Here is a 14,521-nt window from a genome sequence, read left to right as displayed (position 1 = left end):
TCACAAACAGCACGTGCAGAGCCTGCCAGGAAGTTGGCACTGCACAGCGCTTATCACAAGAAGTGAGACATTGTCCCGATGCATGGCTGCAGAGATCGGGTAATGTCTCACTGCCTGTGATTAGTGCTGTGCAGTGCCGACTTCCTGGCGGGTTCTGCACATGCTGTTTGCGAACACACCTGAGCTCATCCTTAGCAGGCAGACTCCTTAATTTTAAACTTGGTGGAGTGGTCCCTGCACTTCGTGTTGTTCCAGGACCTGTGTTGCAGAGGGAGGCATGTTGGATGTGGTTCTGCTGGCCACTAGATTCAGAAACTAACTGAACAGGTTTGGTTACAGGTACAGGGATCCTCGGAGTCTAGCAGGAGTGGATGTTCTTCTGGCTCTGTGGGATCGATATGCCCTGATCTGTACATTCCGTGCTAAAAACCTCTTCCTCATCTGCTTTGCAGGATCAAGCTGGAGGGCATTCTAGTGTTACTCAAATCTCCGGTCTGCCCAAGCAGATGTAGCATGCTGATCTTGTAGGACTCCTGGAACACGCTGTTTGCACACTGCCAGATTGTTGGAATTCTCTGTCCCAATAACTGATTTACCATTGCACCTTCTGGTTGCTGGTTTTAACAGCATGGCTGTTAATGTTCATGTTCTCCAGCACTAGAGATTCTCTTTGAGTCTTTGAATTCTACGATGCTGATTGCCCGGAAGTCTAATTCCCGCAAGGTTTATCATCCGACATGATTTGTTCAAGTCTTAGGGCTTTTCTCCCCAGGAGTTTTTCTGTGTGATAAGTCCTTTCATTACTGTAGTTGGATCTTGACCAGCGTTTGGCTTTCAACAATATCAAGGGGGACTCGTGTAGCTCTTCCGGTCCATTCCCTAGTGATTCACTGGGACTTGAATCTTGTTCTCTCTGTACTTCTCAAACCTTTATTTGAACCCAATGGAAATGATTCCCACTCTGGTTTTCCTTGTCCCATCAGTTACTGTTTTCTAATGCAAGTTTTTGAGCTGGCTGCCTTAACATACAAAGAAGGTATTTTCTGTCTTTCACCTTAACCAGTTCATTGTTCTTCTGCCTATCTCCTGCTCATCAAAACAAAATTTCCAGCCATTGTCTGGTTATGGTTTAGGCTGTGCAAACCTTCCTGCTAGCCACTGCCTTTTTCAGAAAAAACAATTACCTTTTTCTCCCCTCGTCTTTCAGGACAGCACCTGGAGAGAGCGCAGCTCCACCCACTTTTCCCAGGAAACACTGCAGTCAGTTTTTTCTTTAAAGACCGGACACTTCCACCATGGCCTCAGTTGTAGTGTTTCCTCCGCCATGGTGGAAGCGCTGCAGGGAACCAGGGGTGTGCTGCGCTGTCTCCAGGTGGAGAGAGTTGGGGCATACCGGTATTTCTGTTCTTTTGTGGCAGACCAGCCCAGCTTCCTCCCTTCACGTGCGGGGGTTGCTCCGGCGTCCCCCCTCTTCATACCCGGCGAGGGTCAGGCTGCGGGGGGTCCCAGCTCCTTTAGACCGGCGGCTGGCTTGGAAGGAGCGGCGTCTCCTCTTCAACCCCATTGCTCAGCCTTCCGGGTTCCGGTGGCGAGCGCGTCACTACGGCCGGGGGCGGGACCTCCAGCGGCGCGACGCGGCTTCCGGTTCCGGCCGCTGGAACGCAGGAGGGGAGGGCAGGTCTCTTCCGGCTGACGTCATTTCCGGCCCTCGCAGCGGCGTGTGGACCGGGAAAGTTTAAAAAACAAGCACCAACGCCATTGCAAATCCTGTCAATATGGAGGAGGATCAATCGGTGGTGGCAGGAGCAGGAGCCACACAAGTCAGCCAGGCCCAGGTAAGCGGGGACAGTGTGTCTCTGTAACTTACTCTATGGGCATGTTTTAGTTCCCTCTTTGGTAAATGTTTTAAAGAGCCTGCAGCATTCTTCCTGGGTATTGAAGCAGGAAGTAAATGTGTTTAAGATTGTGAAGTAAATCTGTGGGGGGATTTACTGGCTGAGTGAAGGAGGGGGGTTAAAGTGTTAGCTCTCCACTCTTTTTCAGCATGCTATTTATAGGTGTTTTTCTGTTTGTGTATTTCAGAAGGCAAAAGAAAAGACCAAGCATTCGTCTTTTCCTGTTAAAAGAAAATGCCCATCTTGTAAAAATGTGCTTAAAGAGTCTTGGGCTAAGGTGTTATGCAAAGGGTGCATTGCAGACCTGGTTAAGGAGGAAACCACTCCTAGTGTACCTGTGGTTCAGCAGGACTTACTGAGCTCTTTTAGGAAAGATTTGGCGGAGACTTTTGAGTCATTTAAATCCTACCTTGACAAACGTCCAGCCGCAAGCAGCTCAGTACCTCGTTCCCAGTCTTCTGTTTCCGCATATAGGGGTGACAGTGACTCGGAGGAGGAAAATCATAGCGTGGCTACGGAATCTGAGGAAGAAGCAGAGGAAGAGAAAGAATCTTCTTCTTCTTCTTCTCGATATAAGTTGTCTCTAGAGGAGGTGGATGATCTACTAAAAACTATCCACACTACTCTTAATATTACAGAGGACAAGGCCCAGCTGTCGTTACACGATAAGATGTTCCAAGGCATGGGTGAGGTGAAACACAGGATGTTTCCGGTGCACAAGTTTCTGTCAGAAACAGTTAAGAGAGAATGGAAGGACCCAGAGAGGGCCCCCTTCTTTTCTAGATCCCTCAAACGCAGGTTTCCCTTTGAGGAAGATAGCGCACAGGTCTGGAACAAAAAGCCTAGACTGGATGCGGCCTTCTCTCAGGTGTCGAGAAACACTGACCTCGCGTTTGAGGACATGGGTATCCTCAAGGACCCCATGGACAAGAGGGCTGACTCCCTGCTAAAGAAAGCCTGGGATTCCACCCTAGCAAATTTAAAGCCAGCTATGGCATCAACAGTGGTAGCCAGAAACCTGGAGCACTGGTTAGAACAGCTAAAGGTTCATATCGAGGCAGGTACACCTCGTAAGGATCTTTTGGAGACCTTACCAGTGCTTATGAAAGCCGTTGGATATATAGCAGATGCTTCGGCAGAATCGGTTAGGATGTCGGCCAGATCATCTGCCCTAATCAACTCAACGCGCAGGGCTCTGTGGGTCAAGACTTGGACCGGGGACACAGCCTCTAAGGCCAAATTATGCGGTTTACCCTTTGAGGGGGATTTGGTTTTTGGCCCAGGTCTTGAAGCCATTCTTGAGAGAACGGCTGACAAAAAGAAAGCCTTCCCCATTAAGAAAAAGGTGGTTCCTCAGGGCAACAAAAATTTTCGTCCTTTTCGGAAAACCACAGACTCAAAGGAGACAGGATATAAAAGACCTTGGAGGTCTCAGAGAGGCAGGGGCAAGTCAGGGGTACTCTTTCGCTCCCCTACCCCAAATACAAAGAGCCAGTGACGGTCCACAGCCTGTGGGAGCAAGGTTACAAACCTTCTTCCCGCAGTGGCAGAGGATAACAGACAGTCCATTTATCCTAAAAACTATAAGGGAGGGTTACGGACTGGAGTTTGCCCAACCCCCTCCGGTTCGGTTTTATTTAACTCAGGCTCCCAGAGACCCGGAGAAGCTTACGGCTATGTCAGCAATTCTGCAGGAGTTAATTCAGCAGAGGGTGGTAGTGAATGTTCCCCCCAACGAGGTAGAACAGGGGTGCTATTCACACGTCTTTCTGGTGAGGAAGCCTTCAGGCAAGTTCAGATTGATCCTGAACCTGAAGATACTCAACAGAGCGGTCAGGTACAAAAGGTTCAAGATGGATACGATCTTCTCGGTAAAGGGTCTCCTGACCCCAGACTGCTTTATGGTATCCATAGACCTAAGAGATGCATATCTCCATGTGCCTATATCCCCAACATCACAGAAGCACCTCAGATTTGCGATCAGGATAGGGGGATCTGTCCTACATCTGCAATTCAGAGCTCTCCCTTTCGGGCTGTCATCCTCTCCGAGGATATTCACAAAAATTCTGGCGGAGGCCTTAGCCCCTCTCAGAATAGAAGGAATTTCGATTGTCCCATATTTAGACGATCTGCTAATATTTGCCAAATCAGGGCACATATTGGAGAGGGATCTACAAAGGACGAGGAGGCATCTGGAGAGCCTAGGGTGGTTAATAAACGAGGAAAAATCGAACATGATCCCATCACAGGCAATAACCTTTCTAGGTTACACTATCGACTCCATACAGGGAAAAATGTATCTCCCAGAGGAGAAGATAGTAAAGCTTCAGAACGCTGTAAAAAAGGCCCAGACAAACCTGCCAATTTCTATCAGATCAGTGATGTCTGTTTTGGGGCTCCTTACTGCAGCAATACCTGCAGTACAGTGGGCACGGTTGCACGCAAGGGAACTTCAACAGACAATTTTGAAAAATTGGTCTTATGGAGAGTCCCTAGAAAAGATGATAACGATATCTCCCCGAGTTCAGAGGAAGCTCTGGTGGTGGAGGAGCCACTCCAATCTGAACAAGGGCCTGCTCTGGTTTTTTCCCCAGGAGAGGAGGTTAACAACAGATGCGAGTTCCTGGGGGTGGGTAGCCCACCTGGAAGGACAGATGGCTCAAGGCAATTGGACAAAAAGGGAAGCCGGGAGATCCTCCAATTGGAGGGAATTAAGGGCTATTCTCCTAGGACTTTGGGCTTTCGAGGAAATAGTCCGGGGGCATCATGTTCAGGTGCTATCAGACAATGCCACAGCAGTGGCATATGTTACAAGACAGGGGGGCACGAGAAGCAAGGTCTTGCTAGCCTTGTCAGTTCAGTTGCTATCCTGGGCGGAAGGCAACGTAAAGTCCCTAACAGCTGTACACCTAAAAGGAGAGCTGAATCTAGTGGCAGACTTTCTAAGCAGAGAAAGGATACTAGAGGCAGAATGGAGTCTGAACAGGGAGGTATTCCAGGAGTTAGCAAAGAAATGGGGAACTCCTCAGATAGACCTCTTCGCATCCCACAAGAATGCAAAGGTGAGAGCCTATTACTCTCTAAACAGGCAAGATCAGGCGAAAGGTTTGGATGCGCTGGCACAACCATGGAACTTCCACTTGTGCTACGCCTTTCCCCCCTTTCAAATGATCCCTTGGGTGTTGAAAAAACTACAGCGAGAGACCACAAGTTTGATCCTAGTGGCTCCTTTTTGGCCCAAGAGACCCTGGTTTGCAACCATACAGAGGTTGGCAGTGGAACCACATTGGGTTCTCCCACTTCGAAAGGATCTGCTATCCCAGGGACCCCTTCAGCATCCAAATGTCAATCAGCTCAGGCTGACAGGTTGGTTACTGAGGAGCAGCTGCTAAAAAGAAGGGGCTTCTCAGATAAGCTGGTATCAACCCTGTTAAATAGCCGAAAGAAGGTTACCAGGGGTATTTATTTTAAGACATGGAAGCGGTTTAACTCCTGGTGCATGACTAAAAAATGTTCACCACAGGAGTTGCCCTCAATTTTAGAGTTTCTCAATGAGGGTATGGAGATGGGGCTGGCAGCCAGTACCCTGAAGGTCCAGGTAGCTGCCTTGTCGGTGTTTCTTGAGAGAAAGTTATCTCAAGAACCATTTATAGTGAGATTTTTCAAAGCATTGGCCAGGCTTAGGCCGGTACCTTTCAAATCCTTTCCTAAATGGGATTTATCTCTGGCGCTACAGGGGTTGATTAGATCACCCTTTGAGCCACCACAGGAAGCAACTTTAAAAGTATGGACGCTTAAACTGGTTCTTTTGGTGGCAGTTACCTCAGCCAGAAGAATTAGTGAGTTACAGGCTCTATCTATAGTAGAACCCTTTTGTTTGATATTTTCAGACCGGGTAGTGCTGAAAACTGACCCGGGCTTCTTGCCAAAGGTCGCAACCTTTTTTCATAGGGCACAAGAGATAGTTTTACCTACTTTTTGTCCTTCACCATCCAACTCTAAAGAGGAGGCTTTTCATACCCTGGATGTGAGGAGATGTTTACTCCATTATTTAGAGATTACGAGAGAGTTTAGGAAGACAAATTCTCTTTTTATTCTTTTTTCTGGATCACGCAAGGGTCATTGTGCTTCTAAAAGCACTATAGGCAGATGGCTTAGAATGGCGATCAGTGAAGCCTACAGGGCTGCAGGGGCTGATCCTCCCACAGGGGTAATGGCCCATTCAACAAGGGCAGTAGCAACGTCCTGGGCAGAAAGAGCGGGGGCTTCTCCAGGCCGGATCTGTAAAGCGGCCACGTGGACAAGCTTCTCCACCTTCACCCGCCACTACAGGTTGGACTTGCTTTCAGCAGCGGATCAATCGTTTGGCAGGAAGGTCCTGCAGGCGGTGGTCCCACCCTAGAGTAAGTACTCTTTTATCATCTCCAGGTGCTGTCCTGAAAGACGAGGGGAGAAAAACCCTAGTTAGACTTACCGGTAACGGTATTTCTACGAGTCTTTCAGGACAGCACCGATGACCCGCCCTAATTGGTTTATAAAAATGTGGTGTTATTGCTATGTTCTGCTTATCTAATTTCAGCATGGCTGGAGGTACTCTATGAACAACTGAGGCCATGGTGGAAGTGTCCGGTCTTTAAAGAAAAAACTGACTGCAGTGTTTCCTGGGAAAAGTGGGTGGAGCTGCGCTCTCTCCAGGTGCTGTCCTGAAAGACTCGTAGAAATACCTTTACCGGTAAGTCTAACTAGGGTTTTTCTCATCCTGGATGGACCCTGCAAAGGTGCGTTGGCTTCTTGTTTGACAATCTCTAGGTGGCATAGACCATCGTTCAAATTTATGGTATCAAGGATTGGGTTCCACCCTGTCAAGGTGCATTCTACTAGATCTGTGAATGCTTTTTTGGCGTCAAGTAGCTGTACATTTGATTTGCAAGGCTGCCCCCTCATCTCCTGTTCAAATATTTTGACTGCTGGTTGTTTCTGCCTCATCTGATGCCAACTTCGGGCAGCTCTTTGTGTGCAGGCAGTCTCCTTTTTTTTTTCCTTGGGCCTATTGTCTGTTTTTGGTGCTGCTGGTCCTTCAGTTGGACTGCTTTTGAATGTCCTGAAAGTTTGACTTCCTGAGTCCATTCATGGACGGTAAAGAAAATATAATTTTTGTACACATAAAATCCTTTTCTTGGAGTCAGTTTCTAGGTCTCCAGGAGACGGCAATATAACCCGAAGGTAAAAGACTTCTGGTGACGCTCAATGGACTGTAAGAAAAGGATGTTATGGTAGGCACAAAATTATATTATCCTTTCTATTACAGAAAGAATAAAGATCTTAATTAGGTAATGTAGCTCCAATCCTCCTCTGCTCCCAATAGCTGTAACACTGCCAATAAACCTTTCAGCATGGGTCAGCAGAACAGCTCAAAGAAGGAAGATAAATCTCATCCACACAGCAGTAATTCTTTTATTCAGCAAACACAGGAATCAATCCATTTACACAGCATGAGTGCTCCACAGCACCAGCGATATGAGGCACCTTTAGGGGTCTTTGACAAATTCTTGATTGACGAAACGTGTCTGACCGAGCTACTGCATGTACTACAAGGATAATCCTGGAGTGTGAGAGGACTGGCTTTTGTGCAGTAAGGAAGGCAAGTGTTTAACACTGTCTGTTCAGCTTGATATTGCTAGTGCTGTGAAGCTTACACGCTGTGTAAGTGGATTGATTCACGTGTTTGCTGAATAAAGGAGTTAGGCTATTTGGAGGTGATTTGTCTTCGGCTGAGCTGTTCCACTGACCCATCCTGAAAGCTTTATTGTCTGAATCACAATAAAGGGGAGCGGAGGAGGATCAGAGCTACATTGTCTAATTAAGCGCTATGTCCTTTCATAATAGAAAGATAGGATATAACCAAGGTTAGAGTCTTCTCCATTTGGTTGGGATACTGTGGTTTAAAGGAGCACATTTTTATTATGGGGTTAACAAGGGTTTTACTTATTGTAAAAAAAGAAAAAAAGAGACAAAAAGTCACGGATTCATTTTAAAGAGTAGTTACACTGGTCAAGCTTTGACCAATGTAGGTAGGCATATTCTCCACCTTTTGGGACTGTTGTGGTAGTGGATAATTGCTGTAGTAGTCAGCACTACTAGAGTGATTACTACGGTCTTCCAGGTTCCATGCCGGGTAGCTGCCCTGCTGCATAGTAACCACAGGGTGTCCCTTGTTCAGCACTGGCACCGTTCACAGAACGCCTAATATTTTTCTCAATGAATGCATAGCGTTCTCTGATTGGACAAGGTGGAGAGCCTGTAGTGGTGATGCCATACTCTCTACCTGGTCTAATGAAAGAATGGTTTGCATCCATGAAGAAAAATGCAAAGCGTTCTCTGAATGGTGCCTGTACTGCATGCGAGACATCCTGTGGTTGCTGTGTAGCGCATGGGTGCTCGACCCGTGGCCCTCTAGCTGTTGCAGAACTACAAGTCCCCTGAGGCAATTTCAAGCTGTTGACAGTTACAAGCATGACTCCCAAAGGGAGAAGCCTTTTGGGACTTGTAGTTCTGCAACAGCTGGGGGGCCACAGGTTGAGCACCCATGGGTAGCGGCACCTGGAAGATGGAGGACTATAACAGCAACTACTAAAGGGATTCTCACAATAGAGTGAAAACACAGGCCGCCTTCCACTATCTCAGCGCTGTGGAGCTTATAAATCTTAAAATAATATAGGCCGTTCAGTATCTCCAATACTCGCAGTGATTCAATTAACCACAGTGATTTAGAATGTTAGCTGCCGCTTAAAATGCAAAGAAAAAACGTACATACAAAATAGTAAATTGTCCACAGGTGCTTCAATAAGTACCCCTGAATACTAAGGCAGCGCTACCGTCTTTGCTTATTATGACTGGCTTTCATATGATAACACATGAGAATGATGAATGACAGATGGTGATGACATTCTAGAGAGACACAGGTGGTAATCCTAATGTGGTATTGAAGATGTGCACCTCACACCAAAATCCTCACGCTGTGCGTCACACTCCCCTTAGGGCTTCTCACTCACCAGAAAGCAGAACACATCAAGCCTTGATATGTTTAAAACCACTGTCATCCACGTCATGGAGGGTGTCAGAGCTGTACAAGATCTCCCATAGGTACTCGGATAAAAAATGAAGCTCCAAATAGCATAATTTCATTTTTTATCCTTTATTAATCTCAAATGGCAGACTCCATAAAATCCGACAGTAAGATGGTTCTTATGTCATCAACACCAAAAAAGCGTTATTCACAGCGCAGGATAGGCTTGAGACCCCCAAACATAAGGAAGACAGCGTCCACTGCTTACTTACGGTTGTCTCTTCCTGGCCGTGGAACACAAATGTCCCTTCCGGTCGCTGTAAGGTCACGCTGGATCAGTATAACTTGGAATTCAAAGCCATACCTGGAATTCAGCTGTAAAGGAGATTTCTAGGCAAAGATTTTTTTTGGCTGTACTTCTCCTATGGATCACAGGAGTGCAGTTCATGCTGTAGGCCTTTGACCCAAGCCTGCTGTTGACTGACGTTACTCAACTGGTACAGGCTCAGGAAAGATCCCGACTACACAGATGCCTGTATAGGCATCTGACAAAGCCTCTCAGTAAGCCCCTGAGAGCCTTAGCCAGCCCATCCTGCCACCTCCACAGCCCAGCGCGCGCTGGAGGGGCAGAGCAGAGAGCTGGCGACTGACAGTCACCAGCTCTCTGCAGCCTAAAGACCAAGAACTCAGCGATCAGAGGTGTTTGATCAATCAGTTGACAGTCTTGGCGCTGGCAGGGGACAGATGCAGCATTGGAGCGATGTTACATCCACCTAGGTGAGTATAATTTTTTTTATCAATCCCATATTTCTCTTCTAATGTTGTTATGATGTTATAGTAGAGGAGATTTTATTGTAGCACTGCGGTTTCAAATTTTCCTTATGTTTTATTTCACAGTGATTTGTTGCAGTAGCTTATTTAGAATGGTAGGCAGCACAGAAAATGGTACACTCTTCTGATTATCATGTTAAAATATACTCCGATTTTTGTTATGGGAGATATAGAGCATTTTCCATTGTGAGCATGCTTCCTTTATTTTTTTTGCTGTATGTTTTCCCTTGTTTTATAATATAATAATGTAGTATTCTTTGATGTGCTTCAGGTTTTGATTGGTATGATAATATTTAAACATAATCTAATGTATTTAGGAGAGCTTTACGATCCTTGTATAGTACGTTGTTCAATTTAGAAAACACTGCAGCTTATTTTTTAAGTCTGAACTCACCAGAAGTAAGTGGAGGTGTTGCTATAGCAACAGGCGTCGGATTTACTTTTCTCGCTGTAGACGAACCTCTGTTGCAGTTTGCTTGCTGTGGTAACAAACGTTTCTTCTGAGTTTTATATATGTGTGTATGTATATATATATATATATATATATATATATATATATATATATATATATATATATATATATATAATTTGTCCAAATGAGCTAAATTTATTAGTAAGGAAGAGGGTGACAATGATTATTCATATGGTGTCTTGTATCTGTGGCTTATGTGTGTCATCATTGGGGTTTCTGTACAGTCTGATAATGGATATTTTCCGTTGAACAGGGGGCAATTACATCATATGACCAGTGTCCGAAAAACAACTACGGCTTCTATTGTAACAAGAAGACTAGCTGTAAGAGCTGTTCCATCAACCAAAACTGCCAGTGGGAGCCACGCAATCAGGAGTGTATAGGGCTGCCAGGTAATATGTCACATCCCTCTTCTGTTTTTTTTTTTTTTTTTGTATTAAGTTATGTCTAGACAATGGGCTTTCAAATATGTGCACATTTTTACCAAACAGGAAGTAAGCTTTAAAAAATAAAACCTTTACTTCCTCTTTAGCTGTGGACACTGTGTGGTGCAATCCATCCTAAAAGCTTGCAGCAGATTTTTATTTTTCTCTCGGTAGTCCATTCTTCTCCCCATCTGAGCAGTGACCCTCTTCCAGTGTTTGCTTAGATGGGGCTAGGGCAGGGGTAGGCAACCTGGGGCCCTCCAGCTGTTGCAGAACTACAAGTCCCATCATGCCACTGGGAGTAATTGTAAGTGCCAGCCTTGCAATGCCTCATGGGAAATGTAGTTCCACAACAGCTGGAGAGCCCCAGGTTGCTTACCCCTGGGCTAGGGTATGAGGAATATAGGTATAAGGAAACCTGTAATAAGAGAAACATTGGGACTACCATGTCTGGCTCATTAGATTTTTGCTTTTTGGCAATATTTGTGTGGTACATTAGTACTCCAGAGCTAATCCTGGAAAGGTCAGCACTGTTAACTTGAAAGTTGAAGTTTGCATGCTCCCTTAGTAGTGTAGGCCCTATAAATGCTTTATATGCCAGACAGTCTAAAATGTATGACATGGAGACCACTTGCCATGGGCTTTTGGGTTTCCTCCTGACAATGCTTGAGTAGACCTGGTTAATCCTCCTGTTACACTATACTTAGGGGTTGGTTTACTAAAACTGGAGAGTGCAAAATCTGGTGAAGCTGTGCATAGAAAGCAATACACTTTCAGGTTTTTTTTGTCAACGCTTAATTGAACAAGCTGAAGTTAGAAGCTGATTGGCCGCCATGCACAGCTGCACAAGATTTTGCGCACTCCCCACTAAATGGACGGGTGGCAGGTCCGTGTTCGCTCCACTATGCAGCCTAAGTCCCGTTCTTCTCTATGGGGCAATTGGATCCCATCCGCTGGATGGATGGAAAATAGGACCACAATCCGTTTGTGTTTTTTTTTTTGCCAAATCGGATCAGATAGGGGTGGGTGCCAATGGCACCTGCTGCTAGCAATCTATCCAATGAGGGCGGAGACATCGGTTGGAGTGCCTGGGCTCCTGCATATCACAGGCAAGAAGGGGGGGGGGGGGCTCTGAGGGCAGCTGCAGCACAGAAGGTTTTTCACCTTAATGCAAAGAATGCATTAAGATGAAAAACTTGGAGACTTTAACCAGTTGTCGACTGCCGCACGCCAATATACGTCAGCACAATGGCAGCGGTGGGCAAATGGGCGTACCTGTGCGTCCCCTTTAATAGCAGGCGCGCGCGCATGGAGTCCGCCGTGGTTTTTTTTGTTTATAGCGCAAAAAATAAAAACCGCAGAAGTGATCAAATACCACCAAAAGAAAGCTCTATTTGTGGGGAAAAAAAAGAACGTTAATTTTGTTTGGGTGCAATGTTGCACGACCGCGCAATTGTCAGTTAAAGCGAATCGCAAAAAGTGCTCTGGTAAGGAAGGGGGTAAAATTTTCTGGGGGGTGAAGCGGTTAAAACCCCTTTAAGCCATTTTTAGTTTTTCTTGTGACTGCTCTCCTTGTCTGCCTATGTGAAGCTACTCGGATATTCCTAGCTAAAAGGGTGATTTGGAAGCGGTGTGAGCTCTGGGTTTCCTGCTCCATAAAAACTGCTTGATTGGCACAACGTCATGGCAGTTGGTAAACAAGTAACTGTTTTTTGTTCATGGTTCTAAAAAACGATCTGCCCACGGGAGAACACCAGTATTATGTCTACACAATTAGCCGCAAGGCCTACTGGGACTAGTATTTCCATAAACTCTCACAAATTGGCATTGTTTACATTTTGGATCTGCTGTATGCCATCATGTAACCCAACTTATTGGAGTGTAATTAATCCACTAAACTACTCTTAGGCCCCTTTCACACTGGGGAGGTTTGCAGGCGCTATTGCGCTAAAAATAGCGTCTGCAAACCGACCTATAACTGCCGCTACTGTTTCTCCAGTGTGAAATCCCGAGAGCTTTCACACTGGATCGGTGCGCTGGCAGGAGAGAAAAAAAAATTCCTGCAAACAGCATCTTTGGAGTGGTGTATTCACCGCTCCTAAACCGCTCCTGCCCATTGAAATCAATGGGGCAGCGTGGCTATACCCACCGGCATAGCACTGCTGTAGCAGCGCTTTGCGGGCGGTTTTAACCCTTTTTCGGCTGCCAGCGGGTGTTAAAACCACACCGTTAGCAGCCGAATACCGCCGCTAAAACGGCGGTAAAGCGGCGCTAAAAATATCACTGTTTTACCGTCGACGCCCTCACCGCCCCCAGTGTGAAAGGGGCCTTACATTACACATTTTTCTATGACTACCCTTACTCTTTGAGTTTCACGTTTTTTTCTAAAATTGGGCTTTAATAGTATCCTTCAGAGGTAAGACTGTACTTTTACAACAGTTTTAAAGTGGAGGTTTTAAAATTCTCCATTCTTCAGTATGAACTATTTCATTTTTTATTTTGTGTATGTTTAATAATCTGGAACCTTTTGATTTGTGACTCCAGAAAACATCTGTGGAGCAAACTGGTACCTAGTGGAAAGTTCATGTCTGAAAATCGCCATTACTAAGGAAAACTATGACAACTCCAAGCTGGCCTGTCGCAATCAGAACGCTGCGCTGGCCTCTCTTACCTCACAGAAGAAAGTGGAGTTTGTGGTGAAGCAGCTGCAGAACATACAGGTAGTTAATATTATTATTATTATTATAACTTTAATAGACCACAGTGCTAAGTGTTACAGTATCAACCCTGAATTTGATGATTGCATGCACTAGCAAATTAGCTGTATCACGTGTGTGGAAGGTATGAGGATGACCGAGGTGTTTATTAAGTGAATGTGTGAGGTCTTAATAAGAGTGTAATATCAAGTATTACCTCTAAGCTTGAAGCATTAGGCTGTAGGGTTATTGGGGGTCATGTCATCGGTAGTTGGTGTATTATGAAGGAAAGTGGAACAAGATAGCAGGGGTTATGTATAAGCAGCTTTATCTGCCAGATTTACAATTCTGTTTAGTTGGTCTTGTAGTTCACAAATCCCTGCCTTGCTGATTCACAAAAATCTTCCTATGTCATCCCCAGTCTGTCCAATGAATAATGAACCAGCATCATCTGCTGTGTTCTGACAGCTAACCGAGGAGGTTATAAAACTGAAGCTCTTGTTAGCTATGCGGTGCGGCAGAAATATGTGAATCGCGATACCGGAAGAACATTAGTAAAGCATATTTACCAGTTCTTTTGTAGAAAGATTAAAATATAAAAACTCTCCTGGTTATTCTCTTTTGCATGAAAGTATTTGCATTTACCTGTGCGTTTCCAAGCATATCTCCATTTGTGTTGCAGCCAAAGACTGAACTCACACCCTGGGTTGGACTCAGGAAGATCAATGTGTCATACTGGTGCTGGGAGGACATGTCACCTTTCACTAACAGCACTCTCCAGTGGCAGGCTGGGGAGCCCAGCGATGCTGGCTTTTGTGGGTACCTGGCCGAACCCTCAACCACAGGCCTAAAGGCAGCGACCTGTATCCACCCAATCAACGGCAGTGTCTGTGAAAGACCAGGTGAGAGCAGAGGGGAAAGTGGTCAATAATGAAGAGTAACAGATCCATACCTCCTTTGTCCTAGAATTTACCTAAATGGCTTTAAACAAATCATTTTGGGTAATTTGGGCCCATTCTTCCATAAGTTTTGACGACGTACAGTAAGACCATATTCTGGAATATCTGGTAATATGGCCTCTGTCTTTTTCCAAATAATCAGAGTAAGCGTATGCTTATTTGGTTGCTGTGGTTTAC

The 14,521-nt window shown here is 45.5% G+C and overlaps 1 protein-coding gene across 1 annotated transcript in view; it reads left to right on the top strand.

Annotated features, from left to right (window-relative positions):
- ATRN (attractin) overlaps positions 1-14,521 on the top strand; it is a gene marked incomplete in the record, with an annotated part of 355,064 nt that overhangs the window by 173,902 nt on the left and 166,641 nt on the right. The window contains 3 exon segments of the mRNA XM_073611025.1: positions 10,518-10,656; positions 13,234-13,409; positions 14,068-14,287. Coding sequence (XP_073467126.1) covers positions 10,518-10,656; positions 13,234-13,409; positions 14,068-14,287 — 535 coding nt within the window.

The sequence above is a fragment of the Aquarana catesbeiana genome, linkage group LG01, assembly GCF_042186555.1.
Source record: "Aquarana catesbeiana isolate 2022-GZ linkage group LG01, ASM4218655v1, whole genome shotgun sequence".
NCBI lineage: Eukaryota > Metazoa > Chordata > Amphibia > Anura > Ranidae > Aquarana > Aquarana catesbeiana.
The sequence above is the reverse complement of the archived record's forward strand: the minus strand, read 5'-3'. Positions and strand labels throughout refer to the sequence as shown.